The sequence below is a fragment of the Nomia melanderi genome, chromosome 3 (genome assembly GCF_051020985.1).
Source record: "Nomia melanderi isolate GNS246 chromosome 3, iyNomMela1, whole genome shotgun sequence".
Classification (NCBI taxonomy): domain Eukaryota; kingdom Metazoa; phylum Arthropoda; class Insecta; order Hymenoptera; family Halictidae; genus Nomia; species Nomia melanderi.
Window position 1 is genome coordinate 23,098,479 of NC_135001.1, and position 17,161 is coordinate 23,115,639.

A 17,161-nucleotide genomic window follows, 5' to 3' on the forward strand; every position below is an offset into this window, starting at 1 on the left:
GATACTCGCCACTGTGCGAAGTGATTTTTTCTTTTGGAAATTTCGTATCGCTGTTAACCCTTTGCACTCGAGAGGTGACACTCACCATTTGATTTCATACAGTGAAGCTATAAAATTTGATGTTTAACATTATATTTCCTGTAATGCGTCATTTTGAGAAATATTCGAATAAAATAGCTTTGTTCCTGAATGTACGCCTGATTTCTCTTCGAGTTAGTTTCATAAAATGTTGTTTTTATCTCATTCGAATATCTTGAAATATTTCTAGTGAAAAACTTCCGAGTGCAAAGGGTTAACAGTTGATAACAGAGCGAAGTTCGTGATTCATACTATTGATTCTAGAGATTCTTTGATTAATTGAATTTGAACGAGTTAAGTATAAGTGAAGTAAATACGTTGTACGAATAAGAGTACATTAAAGTATGAAAATTGATTTCTTGTAATAGATTCTTCTGTTTGGAAATGAAATATTCTAGTTCAGCAGCTTCGGGTGAGTTTTCGGAAACCGACGGCGCACGATTTGGACAATGTGTGGTTTCAATTGTATCTTTATTTAGCGTGTTATAAAAAGACTACGGACATTTGCGCAAATACACATTTTCGCGGGTTAACTTCGAGCATATATCGAGTAAACATTCACGTGGTATCCCGCCGAGCAAAGAGGAAAATAAAGCTCGCGGTTCATTTCACCAAAGTTATCATTTCCGTTATGTTCTTCTCGAATCTTTTTGTTCTTGCCGAAAGATTGCGCGAGCTACAACGGATTTCCTCGAGACTTCGTTAGATTGACCCTTTGAACTCTGTAGGCTCCATGCGCCAGTTCTAATATTAAATATTTCAATGAATCTTAAAGAAACTACCCTAAAATTATTCGATTTTCCACATCCAAATTTTGTACTAAGGAAAATAAAAGATCGAAGGAATGTTACAGCATTTCTAATATTAAATATTTCAATGAATCTCAAAGAAACTACCCTAAAATTATTCGATTCTCCACATATTCAAATTTTGTACTAACAAGGAATGTTACAGCATTTCTAATTTTCGCGGTTAAGACGATTTCGGTAATTCTTCCTAGACCACCAGGTTCCATCGGATCCACCGAAACAGAAGGATTCAATTCTAAACGACCAACGCGAACGCGACTGGGAACGAAACTCAATGAAGGAACAGGACGATTCAGAGGAAGAACATCGGCGACGAGTTTAATTCTAATATTTTATTGACCACACAGCCGTTAAATCTGACCGTACACAGCATACCTTCGTGCGCCGTGTCTACACGCGTACATGATTCTTCAGAATGCGTGAAAAGCACCGATTCCTTTCGATTCGATTCTTCGTCAACCCCTTGCCGTACGATGACGAGACTCTTCGCGAACATTTCTAAATTAATCCATCGGAAACCAATACTGTTCATTAACGCATCGAACTGAATATTTTACTAGTACAAATTCATTACCTTCGAACTAAATTTACACTCACAGTGGAACAAACAACTTCTCTGTATATCTCCCAAATTTAGAAGAAAGTTATACAAACGAAAATAATTAATACGACAAGGGATTGAACGCTATCGAGCGTCTCCGTCTAATACGCATTGCGTTTCGCGAAGAAAAATGTCGGCCATTGCTTAGGTGAGGCCGGAAGCCATTTTCGGACGTCGGCCATTCGTCGTCGAGGTGTCCAGCGCATTGCCGATTTCGCGTTAACCCTCTGTAGGCCCATGTAACTTTGAAGTCACGTGTTAGTATATTGGAATCTTGTTGATTTATTTCATTTTGCACTGAAAGTGGCGAGTAAAATTAAATAATCAGTTAACTTCAACTTTTATACGCTCAGGCGTGAAAGTTCGTCATTGTAACTTGAAAGTTACAAAATATACTCGTTTGATGAAATTATTGAAACTATTCGATACATTCTTAACTCGTATTCGTATGTGGATATCTATTAATTTTCTACTGCATAGATTTTGTTATAATAATGAACAAAAAGTCGGCCCATAGAGGGTTAATTCAATTCGAAATGCATTCGCCAAATGATTCCTCGTGTTCAGATTGAAACTAGAAACGTGGAAACGTTAATTGTGTTTTGTACTATCGTTCTTCGGCTAGCACAAATCTCGTTTAAGTCTAGCTACCAGTGTGCAACGCGGACTACGAAACATTTCAATTTTCACGGACGATCCACGGATTTATACGAGCTGATATGTAGAGGTATACTTTCTTCGTTGAACATTTTTCTTCGCGAGAGATCCGCGAGTGATCCACCGACTCGATGCTAATTATTATTTATATACAATCATTTGTTTGCCAGCGTGTCCGGCTATTTAATTATTAACACGCTCCGTGCCACGGACATTTCGGTGAAATTTTGTGAACTGTATTGAGTTTTTTTGTAAAATATTAACTTGCATTCAAGTTTTTGGTAAGTTTTATATATTTTCATGTTCCTTTATGTTCTTGCTAAAAATATTTTCTTAGAGAAATATATAGTACACGTGGCACTGAACGCGTTAACGATGCTGCAGTATAGCATCCCCTGATTTATTACTTTACTTTGTTACTCGAAACTTTCCTTAGTTTGAAAAGAATAGCATGTTCTTGAAAATATGTCACTTCACATGGAGTTCATGTCTTCCTCTCGTTCGACAATTGAAAAAGATGTACAACAAATGAAATTCAGTCTCTAGTGGAACAAAAGAGGCGCAATTAGAAGAGCGAGTGTTGATTGCACGACCAGGATCGTGTCCAACTGTTTAAGAACCAGCGAAATATATTCAAGCGACTTCGACTCGCTCGTGAACCGAGAAATCTGAATATCCGTTTTGCTAGAAGCTTGACCTCTTGATATACTCGGTGCAATATCGACGTTCGCTCGAGAATCGAACACGTACAACGAGCTGCTTCTTAATTTCCATGAAAAAACCGAAGATGAAAATTCTCGTGGCAATTTCCCTTTGACCAGCTAATCGTCACAAAGCACCGACCTTCGAATAGAAACAAAAGAACGAAGAAAAATCGTTTCGCCAGGTTCTCAGCGTCCGAAGTCTCCATTCTAGCTGGACGATCGTGCGTGTTGTGTTCGCAAACGAAAAAAACTGGGAAAAAACTCGTCAGATCGAAGCGAATCCTTCTATATTCCATAAATGAGTATCAACTACATCGTTATGTTTCGGTACAAAAAATTGTTGTCGTTGTAGCGGGGGAGGGAGAAGAGTAGACGTTCCGTTTGGCGGATGCTCCGAGAAAAACGAAAGGAAGGGAACCGTGTGAGAAGGGAACGGTGATTTTCCAGCATTCCGCGGCGACGTTCGGATACGCTGCAGCACGACTACCGATCCCGAGGAGCTCTCCTCTTCCGTCGGCGAGCCGGCGATCTTAGAAACACCGTCGAGCCGATCGGCGCCGAGCTTAATTAGAACGCCGGACAATATGTTCATTTACGAGATAATTCGCTACGTGCTACTTATTATAGTCGTCCCTTACAATAGTTACATCTGTAATTGTATAGCAATTAAATAAATATCCCGGAACTCTCGATCGTGCGACGCCTGTTCCTTCGGTTTCTCCGTTTCGTCGAGACTCCAGGCGTGCCTCGCCGCCTGCTCGTCTCTCCTTTGCTCTTTCTCCGCGCCTTCCTTTCTCTTCGCTATATACTTATCGTTATCGTGTGAACGTTGCGTGTTCGGTGCGTTCGTCGAGTCTTTGTGTGCGATACTTCGCGACGGCGTCGTCGCGGTTCTATACTTTCGTGCTTTTGACGGTTCGCGCGCCGCACAGCGCGCCTGTGGACAAAACCCCGAAATCCGGCTATTCGCGCGACGAACATTGGAGGTTACCAATGTCGCCAGGCAGTTCCTGCTGTACGAAATGATTTCCATTTGAAAAATCAACGTTTTCCGCGAAGGAACTCCGTTTCTCTGTTCGTGCGATGTTGGGATCGGAACGCGAAGTCTCCATTGTCATCGGAGAAAGCTTCGTAATATCCCCGCATTAACCATCCATCTAAACGGAATATAACCATCGTATTCTCAGCACTATACCTTACAACTTTCGTCCGAAGCATTCTCTCATATCACCGATGCTTTTCAAGTTTTGTCCAGAAAACGGCCGTTCGGCCGCACTGTGCGCCGTGTTCGCGGTGGCTCCCCCGTTTCTGCGTTCCCTGCCGCGAACGATTTCCCCTGACAACCCTAAGGTCCCGTTTACCCTTAGCCCTGCTCGAGAATGTACGGTGCTATAAGAAAAATAAATCGCCGCTTTCCAAGAGTGTCCTGAACCGTTCCTCTTTCGCGGGCGAGAGACGCCGACGGTGTTCGCGTCGGATACGCTCGAGCATCTCGCGTTTTCCGGTCGATCGTTTCGCGGCAGCGCGCCGAAAGAGTTAATTACCCGCCGGTTCGTTCGCCTCGATGAACCATTTACTCGCGAGCGATGAATTATTCATCGGATCTCGCCGGTGATCCCCTTTCGAGGCGCTGCCGCGCGGTTCGAGTCCGCCTCCCCGTTCGACGAAATGTTCACTGCCCTCTCCGTTGCTTTCAAAACGCTGCTGATTGTTGTCTATCTTGGTTTTTTATTCGCTTTTAAACAAAATATACAATTGTCTGGTAAGACTTAACACTTTCATTGATGATTCCCGTGTTACAATCCTCCGATGCGACCAGTCTGACGCGCGCGAGCGCGTGGCTCCTCCGCCGATCCAATGAACGTGTTAAGCTCAGTCCACGTGGAATTTAGACGAGCGTGGAATTTTTAGCGATATCCGTCTGAACCGAATCGAACCGAGGAATCCGTTGAAACTCTAAACTCAGGCTGAAGTCGTCCGGTTCGCCTTGATCGATCTGTTCTCGTCGTGCGTGCTAACTAAATCGTGTTTGCTTCTCCTCGGTATGTAACGTAATACTTATGCGATTCGCCGTGAACGTTTCAATATCCGGCAAAGATCTACTTGAAGTTTGAAGATCCGCTGCTGCGTGTCTACTTTGCCCGCCGTGCGCGGTCGACGCGTTTAAAATCCATTCCTAGGAACATATCTCGTTCGTCTCTCGAGTAAAATTCTTCGTTTAATGCGCGCGCGCGGCTCGTCGCGCGGATGGTTCTCTAAAGTTACTTTACACTTTTTCTCTTTTTCTTTTTTATTCGTCGAGCGGACGATTCTCGCGATCCGCCCCGCCGCTACGTGTTTATCATAGGTACGTTAACCGTTTAAAGGTCGACGCGTTCGCCACCAGCGTCACGCGTTTCCAACCAATGGCGCTTCGCACTCAGCGTAAAAATAACGATAACCTTACGCGTTTTGTCACGCGTGCGGTTTAACACAAAGGAAATTGATCTTCCTTTTAGATTTCTTTTGTACCGCCGATCTCCCGTCAAAATAAAAGTGACGCCTGTCGTTCGTGTCGTTCGATTGATCGTACTGTTATATACAGTCCAATTTATTTACGGTTTCTATTAACATCACCGATTCGCAACAAAGTTCACGTGTCGTTCGTAACTTGGACGAAACGTTAAAGAAACGGTATCTCTAAAACGAACTGCTAGTGGCGAACGCGTTGGACGTGGTTCAAGGTATCCTTAAAGTTTAAAGTAACTTCAAACTGTGATTGGTGTTTGCCCGATACTTCTAATATTAATTAACAGTTATTCGGTACTCGTTATTTATCGCAATGGTGTGTTCTCTGTACGTGTGTGTCCGTGTATGTATATGTGTGCGTGTACGTGTACGTGTACGTGTACGTGTACGTGTACGCGTGTACATGCAAAAAACTGGGCGCGCTCAAACGTGCAACATCCTCCCGCGCAATTAAATACGATACATCGTGTTCGATAATAATTCGAGTGCGTGTGTTTAAATTTAATTTTCGCCCGCGGACACAGACGGAAACGTATCGGCCTCTCACTCTCTTTCTCTCACTCTCTCTCTCTCTCTTACTCTCTTACTCTGTTTCTCTAGCCGATAATCATACATTGATCTGCGCGTCGAAAATTCGCCGAGCGAATCGACGGAATGCAACGATAATCCGAGAATCCAACCGATAGCGGTCTGTCCGATAGCGAAACCCTCGAAAACGGAATCCATCAATTGCGTTCGCGTCAGCTAACATATTCTCGAGTCGAATAATATCGTGCGACACAGCGTTTTCACGAATAAATTCAATTGCACGCCGGAAGCGGTTATTCCTTTCGCGTTGTTCACGACCACACGACCATCGTGTCCCAAACACACCAACGAGGATACTACTATACTTTTACTCTGACACCCATATGTCCCGTGGTTCCTTGCTGCCCCGTTAATATCTCCGTTGATCGATGCAGCGATCAAAACCGCGCGTCGGTTCTTAATCAAACAAAGGTTCCGTGTTTCCCTTTTCTTTTTCTATTTTAAACATAAATTACATATTTACAATCGCGAAGCGGCCTTCGATAGCACCTGAAGACAGCCCCGCAATCGTCCGGCCCGTTCCGTGGATGTACACGGTGAACCTGTTCGAGCGTTCACCCGGTTCCCCGTTCGGTTCCGTTAATTGTCCGGTCACGCGGATCGTGTTCAGGGCGAGAAGAAGTCGGAACAGGCGCGAAGAATTGCGAAGCCGTCTCATAAGCTTTGGTCATTGGTTCACGACCTTTTCAGGATCGTCTCACGGTACGCGCATACCTTCTGCAAGAATCACTCTAAATTTTGTGTCGGCGGCCTTTCTCCGTTCACTCGAGACCCCGAGTCTCGCCGAATGAAATCGCAATTGTCGCTCAGCGTGTCGCAAGTAGCGCGGAAAACAATCGAACCGAAGAGAAATGAAGTTTTCCCCGTAAAACGTTTTTCTCCTTCTTTTCCGTGGATTCACCTTCGAATTTGTTGCGGCGTGTCGTTAGGATACATCGATCTTTAGAGTGACTCCATTACGCGAATAACGAAGGAGATAGATAGATAGCTTTCTTTTTTCTCTTTTCTTTTTCTTTACGATTAATTCACATCGATCTTACTTAGAACGGCGGCCGTCGGAATTTCGACGGAGTCGCGCGACAAATCTCCGAAGAGCTTCTTGGCTGAAGACAACAGTATAATTCGAATCAAGTGAACGCTCAGTTTCAAACATAATTCGCGTGCGACGATTGGCTATTAAAACATGACTTTTATTCGATAATCTGTTACAGCGACGTCTGAATTGAGAACCACTGATCTTGCCGGTATACAATGCTCGCATATTACATGTGTTTTATCGCTAGCCTCGAATCTCTCTCTCACTCTCTCTCTCTCTTTTTCGCTCTCTTTCTCTCTTGCCGAGTTCGCTCGTGGAATTCAATGGCGGAAATCAACAGACATCTGTTTCACGACGTTCCATCGTATTGACGAACAGAAATTCGGAGTGTGATCTCTCAAAAATTCATCCGACTCGCAAGTGCGTGCTGTTTAAAATTGTTTCCGTTAACGATGAATGCTTCTTGGACAGTCTAACATGAAGAACTAAGGATCCTGTTTCGATTAAATCAACATCGAAAAAGAAGACAATGATCTTCGAGAAAACGCAACCCTGTGCTCGCCACAGTAGTATCCAATAATCGACAGTTGCTCGATTGTTTAATAGTTAACTGCTTCGTTCGCCTTCCCTCTTTGCCATCTGGTCGGAAATCTTAAATAACTATATTTATATCATAAAGCATTTTGTATGCGTTGCACTCGCGATCGTTTGCAACTGCGTACAGCGGGTATGCTCACTTGCCGCTAGATCGAACGGTCTCCGATATAGAAAACGAGATCGATCCGAACTCACCGATACCATTGTTCGTTTCACTATTCAATCATTACGTTATTTGCTCATTGTTCAGCGAACATTTTGTAGCTTCCGACGCGCGAAGCGTCGAGATACCAAAATTTCAGGGCATATGCTGCGGCTCAATGTTCTTTGACGAAAATATTCAGAAAACTTTCAAAGTTACAGTGTTCGTATAGAACTTTTTGATCAAATTGGACTGAGTCGATAATTTCAACTCAGAGAATAACAGAGTACGCGGAAAACTCTGTAACGCGTAATGGCGTACGAAAGTGCTCGTGCAGTCAGAAAAATCGTAATCTATAAACGAACAATCTTATTTCAATGAATACTGCATCTACCATATTCGCGCTAATATTCTATGCAACTAACTAAGCAAAAATAACGGATCTCAAAAACAACAAACACTTTCAAATAACAAAATCTCCATTGAAGATGGATTCTAATTGGAGTTCAATAAATCGTAGAATTCAAGTTTTCTCTTTTCCACATTCCTTCCTCTTAAATATCAGTCTATACGTCCACAACAAAATTATATTCGTTTAATTATCCACCTGCAAATCTCCCCTACTATTTCCTCGCCGCACGAGTACGCTCGACCGCCATTTTACACGAAAGAGGCGCGCAATTCAAACGGTTCGGACAACACAAACGTTCTACACTCGACGTGTTACTCGTCGTGTTTTCCCCGCTGAACCGCGAACTGCATATCTCAGTGCAACTAACTACAGCATCGTTCGAAAACGTGTCGCAACGCGTTGCACGCAGCGAGCCAGTTGTATCAAAATACACAGTTACTTCAGCGGGTAAAAACGCGGCGTGGAATGCGCGCGAGTGGTTTGCAGGCGAACGCCGCTGCGGCGATTGTTTTCAAAGTAACAGGACAAAGTTTCTCTGTCTACACGGATCAAAAGAAACAAATATTTTGCTATTATCCATGTATTATCTTCAAATGAAATTTCCACTTGAAGAGTGGACAATTTTGTTGCATTTCCAAATCGTCGATAGTAAAATATCGCACAAGCTTAGTAGCGGAAGTAAATAGTACGCCAAGGGGTAGTCTCGTTTAGATGTTATAATGAATGTGTGAAGTAATAAATATCATATATATAATATATTTCGAATAAATATTCCGTTCTAAACGCCGCGAATAACAAATGTACGCCAAGGGGTTAATATAGAACGACTACTGGCTTTTCTTTATCAACCCTTTGCACTCGAAAGTTTTTCACTAGAAATATTCAACCCTCTTTGATAAAGTACAGACGATGGTTGTTCGACTAATGTAAATGATTCAATCGAGTCTCTGTTCCTCGAAAACAATCGCGACATTTTCCCGTTCGTTTGCATTGTAACACGCACGGTGTAAGAAGCCTGCGTCGTCCTGACTCAGAAGCGTCAAAGTCGCACGGATTGGTGCGCATTTCGGTTTGAGGTGTAACTACGATACCGATTCGCGTGGCGCGTGCATCCGCAGTTGCATCGATCGCGGGTGGACGTGCCGCCACTCGCTTCAAGCCTAATATACATCGAGTATTAGGTTTACAAAACAGATACCCTACCTCATCATAGGGTTTCAAGGGGGTCGGTTCGGTGGTTTCATAATGGAGGAAGGATGTGGGGCTTTCGGATAGTTGGAGATGGGATTCCGAGAGAATCGATGGGCCCGGGACGTACTAACTACTCCCTTAATTTGTGCCAATCAGCGATCTGCCTCTGCGGCGAGCTGCAAACTTCTCTCCAATGGTTCAGAGCCGAGTCTTGGCAATCCGCGCCGCCGAACTCCAGCCGTCCGATCACCTGTAACGTGAAATCGATCAGTCGACGGTCTGGTTCTGTTAGCGTAATTTACTGTGATTAGAGAATCTCTCAGGGAAATTTCAATCTCCTGAAATGGCTACGAGGAATGGGTTAATACTAGGTTTACGGGCATTTATTGTAGTTTATTCTATTGTTCCTGGGGAACTTGATATTCGTTCATTTAGATTTTGGAAATTGTAGATGTAGAAATAGACAGTAATTGGATCAACGAAAACCGATTGAAACATTTACCAAATAATGTTTATAAAATTCAAAGTCAAATTGACGCGTTCCGTAAACCTAGTGTTAAATAGGAATCGACGCGTAAGGATGTAAGTTGAAGATGAATGACACGTTGACTGTGGTCACTGATCGGTGCTTGTAAATTTAGTTTATTTTTACTAGAACTACCGTACCAGTCGAAATGACTGGTTCCGGTTTCCTCGTCTCGCAATTATTGATATCTCGAAAGTGTGAAATGTTTGAAATTGTTTCTAAAATAAATGGTTAACGGAGAATTTGTAAATCGCATACCTCGTTCTTTGTAACACGATCCCAGTCAAGCAACATGAATTCGAGGCTGACATTCTTCAGACCGTCCGCGCCGTTCGGAATGTCGAAAACGAAGGACTCGTTGAAAACGGGGCTGAGGGTGCGTCTCTTCACGCACGTCTTCTTCTTGGCGATGCGCTGATTGTTGTACAGAAGATAGATTTTCACGTACGGGTCCGCCAAGCCTGTCACGTCCATCTTCGGCAAATTCCGCGCCTTCAGCACGACGACCGTTAATCGGCTGGTCATCGGTTGCCAGCAAAGGGACACTAGCAGTTCTCCTCTGCCTTGCGATTGAATCTGGAAGAAAAGGTGTTGTTTTCTTCGATCTACCAACAAGCGTACTCTAAAAATCTGTATTCTCGAAAACCGAGAAAATTCTTAATATTGAATTTCTATTTAATTAAGAGTATATATATTCTTAGTTTTATAGAAATTCTTGGTCTCAAGGCTAATTTAATTGATACAGAAAACTTCCATTAGCATTAAATTCGTCAACACGTTGAAACTTCGCAGACTTAAAATCTGCAATGACTGACGGATACGAGACAAATGGATGGTTGATTTATTCAAGCATTCAACCGGGTTCTTCGTGATTGGTGAAACTGTGAAAGCTGTCATTCTACCTTTCCGTTATTTTTGTCATCCGTTATTTTCAGCGTTTCTGATATTTTCAACGTTAAAATATTCATGAATATTATTTTAGACGGTCCCTCGATCAATATCGGGTTCTCGTTCGCGGGTTGTTCCTCACCTTCAGGCTTCTGGGGCAAATTTTTCGACACAATGATATCTCCTGGTTATCAGCGTTCTCCAAACCGGATACCGACGATAGTGCGCACGTCAATTCACCGATGATATCATCTCGGGAGTATCTATCGAAGCTGAGCACTATGAAGTGCAAGCTAATTTTCTGCGAACCATAACGAAGATATTTGTTTTATCAATCATTCAAACCATTGAAATCAAGAAGAAAAGATTAATATCATTTCGATGCTGTGATAATCGGAATTTTACTCTCCTTTTCTCCCTTCGAAATGAAATATTAATATTGATCTTTATTATGTTGTTCAACAAAGTTACGTATGGCCAAATGTGAACATTTTTATAGATATTTCCCATGACATAACATGTAATTCGTAACTGAAGACAAGCCATTTTTTTTACGATATGTAATATGTAATGTTTAAAAGATTCTGGTTGTTTCATATTGCTTTGGTAATTGAAGACTTGTAGGCTTTAAAGAGCAACCTTGATTGATTGAATATAAGTTTAACCCTTTGCCTTATAACATTGAGTGGGACTCGCGATAAACTTTTAACATCGAATTCCATAAATATATGTATCATCTTTCTTCAAGTTAAAATTAATCGTCTTTCTTCTATGGGTATTTAATCTCTGTAGCAAACATAGTCATATAATGAACGTAAAACTATTTTTGTATCGAGATACCCATTTTCAAATCTTCTCTCGCGCAATTCTTTCTTTTCCTGAAAATTTCACAAGATTATCACCTAACCAATGAATCGGACAATATTGACTAAAATTATTCGATTTACACATCCAAATTTTGTACCAGGAAAATAAAAGATCGAAGGAATATTATAGCATTCCTCATTTTCGCTAGGAATGCTATAAAAATTAGTTGCAGTCGCTGATAAATTACAAAACAACCTGGAGTGCTGAGGGTTAATGAGTTGTACCTGCAGCTGGTCCTTCGATATCCCGAAGAAGGTGAAGTCCTCGTCGTAGACCGGGTCTCTGGTGTTTCTAAGGACCCTCGTCTTCACCTGGTGCTGCTTGTCGGGCAGCAACTTCAGCTTGACGTAAGGGTCGCTGGTCGCGTTTTGCTCCCTCGCGGGCAAACCCTTGCAGTTGACGACGGTCACGCGCAGCGCGTTCTGCTCGCTGAGGTAGCGCAGCTTGAACATCAGCTGGCCCAGATTGTCTTTGTTGTTCTTGGTCGTGTGGTTCTTCTCGCGTTCCGTCTTCTCATTGTTCTCGATCTCCGCCTTGTCGCGCTCATTCTCGATGTTCAGAGTAACCTCGCCGGACGGCGTCTGAGCCGGTGAACCTGCCGAAAATCAAACAGATGCATTTTTCTTACTTTCTACTGAGTTTGCGTTACATTATCCTTCTCTTTTGTTATTTTTTCGTTATTTTCTTTTATAGTAATTGTATGGCAATCGTGTAACTGTTATTTTATAATGAATATCAAATTGTTTTACGATGAAACACTGGTCCTCCGTCATCAGTGTTTAACCTTTAGAGTTATTTTGCTATCCATCACGGAAGAATAAATAAGGCATTTGCATTTATATTGCTTAAATCTTTATTCAACGATGTCGATCGGAAAGAACCAGTTTGCTGGTCGATCCCCGGAATATTTCAGTTCATTTTGTAATCGTAATAATAAAATTGGCATCTCAAGATGCTGCATTCTTCAACAGTATCTATTCAAAACTAACGATTCGTTTAGCAAGCTCTAGAATTTCAAAGAATCAAACATACAATCGTTGTTTACATTACAAATTACGGATCCTTCAACAATGTTCATCAAAAAGAAGCGATTCACTCCGAGATACGCCCCAGAGATACTAAGTGTACCAGTCAAAATGATCGATTTTGAAATAAATAGTCTCTCTTGAAATTATTATTAACCCTTTGCCGACGAATGTCGACACGAAATGAAATTCACCAGTTCGGGAGACCAAGTCGCAAACAAACGATTTTATCTCTCGAACAGAAATAGCTCAATGTACACTTCTCTTTTCTTCCATTGTTTAACACGTTGAATGCTGCGGGGGTCACAGTTGACCCCCCAAATCGAATTACTATAGTTCACTCAACGAAACGATGATCATTTGAAAACAACATTTAGGAATAATAGAACGAAGCGTACAATAAATGCCCGTAAACCTAGCGTTAACCTTTTCGCGACGGCGCACCTGTACCATTCTTCGCTGCTTTTCGCAACAGTGGGACTGACCATACTTTGCCACTTTTCGCGACGGCGCGATTGACCTTACTTTGTCGTCGTTCGAAGCGCAAGTGAACCATACTTCGCCATCCATGTATTTACAGCTTTATTTTGAGTTCGCTATTGAAATAAAATAATATTATAAAAAAACCAATAAGCGACTGCTGTATCTAGACGGCGTGAGCCGCTGTAAAGTAATAAATGACTGCCGTACATAAGCGTCAGTCTCTGTGGACGAAAAAGTGGCTGCCGTATATACACGGCACCCGTCGCGAAAGGGTTAAATCTTTTACAGAGGCACGCTCGTAGCTGATAGCTCCTATTAAAACTGTTTCTGAGTTGCTGAAAGGTTATATTAACACGTTAAGTGCTTTCCCGTAGAGTTTTTCTATAGTAGCAAAGAAAAGCAGGAACAATTATTAATTATTTGACCTTACAATGTTTGCACAACGCTATCATCAACATAATTACGTTACTAAACATTATCATTTCACATCGGTTATCTTGTACGTTACGATTGTTTTCCAGTCATTCAGAAGCGTCAGTCACCTATGACTGACATGGCGCTTAACGTGTTCAAAATTGTTCGAAGTGCAAAGGGTTAAAATTCCCGAGGAACAAGGGAGAGGCCTCGAACGGGCACCCTCTCGCGCCGCGCTGTCCTGCCGACAGCGAAAGCAACCCCGTCGCGAGAGGGTTAAATCTTTTGCAGAGGCACGCTCGTAGCTCGTGTTAAAACTGTTTCGGAGTTGCTGAAAGGTCATATTAAAAATTGTTCGGAGTGCGAAGGGTTAATTCCCGAGGAACAAGGGAGAGGCCTCGAACGAGCACCCTCTCGCGTCGCGCTGTTCTGCCGACAGCGAGAGTAACCCCGTCGCGAGAGGGTGAACGGGATCGGTATGCTCACCTGCACCTTGAGGTGTCCTGGGCTGGGAGTAAGGGTTCGACGCCTGCGACCCGGTCGGGCTGGGCGTCTGTCCGGCGGAGCCAGGCGGGCTCTTGGCCGGTTCCGTCGGGCTCGGACTCTTCTTCAGGTAGTGGCTGGTGCTGCCCGGGCTCTTCACCGCCCTCGGCTTCCTATGCGGCGGTCTGAACGCCAAAGACTTGTCGGAATTCAGTTTGGTGTGCTCGCGACGCCGTCGGCAAAGCCACCAGGTCATCGCGACGGCGCAAAGTAGAAAAGCGGCGCCGATGCATAGCGCGACCACCGTCGTCGTCGACACTGCAATTACGTGGATTCCTTGTTTATCCCTCGGCTTTCTTGGAAAATCCGCCGCGCGACGAGTCGACCGGGTTCGAATCGATGGGAACGGAACGCGACGACGGGGACCGTCCGCGCCTGGTTACACGCTACAGAGATGCAGCCGCGATGAATTTTTTATTCCCTGGCGGACCGTTCCATCCGAGAGAATGACTCACTCGCGCCGGGCGAGGATTCGAAGGAAAGACCGTGAAATCGTGAATAATCGGCTGACAACGAGCACGTTGATCGACGATTATTCCTCGATGGAAACGCGCAGATTCGACCGCAGGGGGTACGAGGGTTGATCGCGACGCGATTGCACAATGTGACTTTGTCGAGCGAGGCTTCCAACCTTGATGCAGCGCGTCTGATTTAACGCGCGTCCCGGTGAAACGGGATTCTACGGAAACCTGACTGCCTAATAAAGCATTCCATTCCCGTTCGTACTCGACCGAACGTCGAAATACAGGCATGCTTCGGTCGCCCGTGCTAACACACCCAAGAAAGTTTCTCGCAATCGGTTGATCAAACTACCAGAGAACGAAGTAGAAACGCGACGAACACTCTCGCAACGAGCCGAAAATCACGCAACGTCCAGAACCACCACATGGTCCGCGGGGTGTTCGGTACCGATCCGCGGGGCTATCACTATATACACCAGCGTTGACTCATCCACTACAGTCCCGGCGAAGCTCTACAATGACTGCATCGAATGAGCCTGCGACGGTCTAGCTACCGTCGAGCGGAACAACCTGCGGCGAGAAATGCTCCGAGAGAGCAAGGGGAACACCCCGATCAGGGTGACCATGGGCATGGTAACAGCTGTCCTCCGTGGATCGGTAAAAGCGCCATAATCCCGATCCGGCCCCGATCTCGAACTCCGGGGAGCAACGTCGCCCGTGGAATCGCGCGAGCGGGTCCCAGAATGCGTCCGTTGGCGAGCATCCTGGGACCCGGGCAGGCGACACGCAGGGAAAGGGTGGAAAAGGGTGGAAAACGGAGAAATGGCTGGACCCGGGGGCAACCGGGAAGGCAGACTCACCGGAATCGACGGGTCGAATAAGGGGTCCATCCTCCGTCGCTCCTCCGACCATGTTCGGCCACGTTTTTCCACGTATTTGAACAGTTTTTATCCGCGTAAGTCACTCGGCCACGGCGCACTGAACGAATATTTACGGTGTGCGGACCGTTCGTGGTGGTATTCTGAGGCGACCATCGGACGAAATGCCTCGGATCAATAGTAACGGGCTGGGCTTGCGCGGAATGAACCGTGTCCAGAAAGGAACCGAGCCACGACGACGAGGACGACGTCGACTCAGGCGACGCCAGAAACAATGCCGCTCGCCGCCGCCGCCGCCGACGCCGACGCCGACGCCGACGCGGGGCGCAGGGAAGGGCCGTTTTCCTGCAGGTAACGAAGGATCTCGGCGCAGGTGACGATGCACTCCGGGGAAGACCGCGAATCGATGCGACATCGATTCGCCGTGCGACGCACGGGCGAAACCCTTGGCTGCCGTGCCAAAACCACCCCCGGAGCGGAATAACGTGACGTCGCTCGGCCGCGCGGCGTGGATCATCGCGGAATGGACTCGACGCACACCGTGCGGCCGGATGGCCGTCTCTTCGACGAAACTCGATGATTCGACAGGTATCGATGCTGGAGACGAATGCTTCGGAGGGAAGTTGTAGGGTGTACAGTTAAGCATGGTGGTTAGATTTTTGTTTGTGTTATGGAGGTTTCTCGATGACAATGGGTATTTCGCGTTTCGGTTTCGACGTAGAAATGGAGAAATAGATTTGTTTGCTGGAAATTTGTATGGTTCGAATGGAAATCGTTTTATAGAGTACGCATTAGTTAGCTGTATGTTGTAATCTTCGATTATTGTTCGAGTTTTTCATGTCCAATTTTCGGGCGCGACGCGAGATTCTTTCCGATGCACGCTGAACGAAGATCGATGGAGTTTCTCGTGAGAACTGTATCTCATTATATAATACGGTAGTGTTGGTAGAGCGAGATTAGGGTAGTTTGATGGTGTTTCCGGAGGTTCTGAGATTATCTACGTTAAAGTAGCTTGATCGTGGCAGTAATCCTCGGCGAGAGGTGCACGGAGTGCAGAATTTATCGACGATTTTTCTGTTACTTCTGGTTATTGGGAGGAATGTTCTAGAGAAAAGCTAATCAATCTTTGGGTTGACTTTCGATGAGAGAAATTATTTTTTGGGAGGTTTATTTTATTGAATAAAAATTTGTATTTTATTAAAATATTGAAAAAAATTTATATAGTCTTAATTCATTCAAATATATATAGTTATTAGATAACGTCAAATAATGTGCGTTACGACTTTTGATGCAAATATGGACAATATTATTATATATTTATAATAATAATAATAATATTGTCTGTGTATATATATATATAAAATTGCGTATCATTTATGTGAGTGTGTAAAAAATACGAAATATTAGTGTATTAGGAAGAAATATTGAAATGCATTGAAATTCATTTGACTTCCATCGCTTAAAATATTAGATCGCAATCATCGAGAAGATATTACACGAATTTATAGGGAATGTAAGATTTATTTTTCGGTTGGGAATTTATGGAAAGTGATTCTTGAGAGGATGTTCATCCGAGCAATCATCAGATGAGAGATCGAATGAAAAGGAACGTTAAATTCATTTGGCTTTTCTCACGTGAAATATGAAGTGGCAGTCGTTATAAATATGTGAAACTGGCAACGGGCGTGTTAATTGGTTTGGAAAGTGTCGAGAGATTTCCCTTTTCATTCATTTCAATTAGAAGAACGCTGAA

At 44.0% G+C, this 17,161-nt stretch overlaps 2 protein-coding genes across 2 annotated transcripts in view; one reads left to right on the plus strand and one right to left on the minus strand.

Annotated features, from left to right (window-relative positions):
- LOC116429381 (arrestin domain-containing protein 17) overlaps positions 1-17,161 on the plus strand; it is a 33,424-nt gene that overhangs the window by 6,327 nt on the left and 9,936 nt on the right. The gene's annotated exons all lie outside the window — the stretch shown is intronic.
- Syt4 (Synaptotagmin 4) lies at positions 1,205-15,819 on the minus strand. The gene is made up of 6 exons (XM_031982281.2): positions 15,391-15,819; positions 14,013-14,327; positions 11,829-12,199; positions 10,880-11,038; positions 10,108-10,425; positions 1,205-9,573 (listed from the first exon to the last, which is right to left on the minus strand). Exons 1-6 carry the CDS (start codon positions 15,440-15,442, stop codon positions 9,454-9,456), a joined length of 1,335 nt encoding a protein of 444 aa, XP_031838141.1. The 5' UTR covers positions 15,443-15,819; the 3' UTR covers positions 1,205-9,453.

Excerpts from the sequence above, each read along its gene's own strand:
- Syt4 (XM_031982281.2), bottom strand. The coding sequence starts at position 15,442 with ATGGTCGGAGGAGCGACGGAGGATGGACCCCTTATTCGACCCGTCGAT. Across the intron at positions 14,328-15,390 it reads TATTCGACCCGTCGATTCCG|TGTCGACGACGACGGTGGTC; the intron begins GTGAGTCTGCCT and ends ACGTAATTGCAG. Across the intron at positions 9,574-10,107 it reads ATCGTGTTACAAAGAACGAG|GTGATCGGACGGCTGGAGTT; the intron begins GTATGCGATTTA and ends TTCACGTTACAG.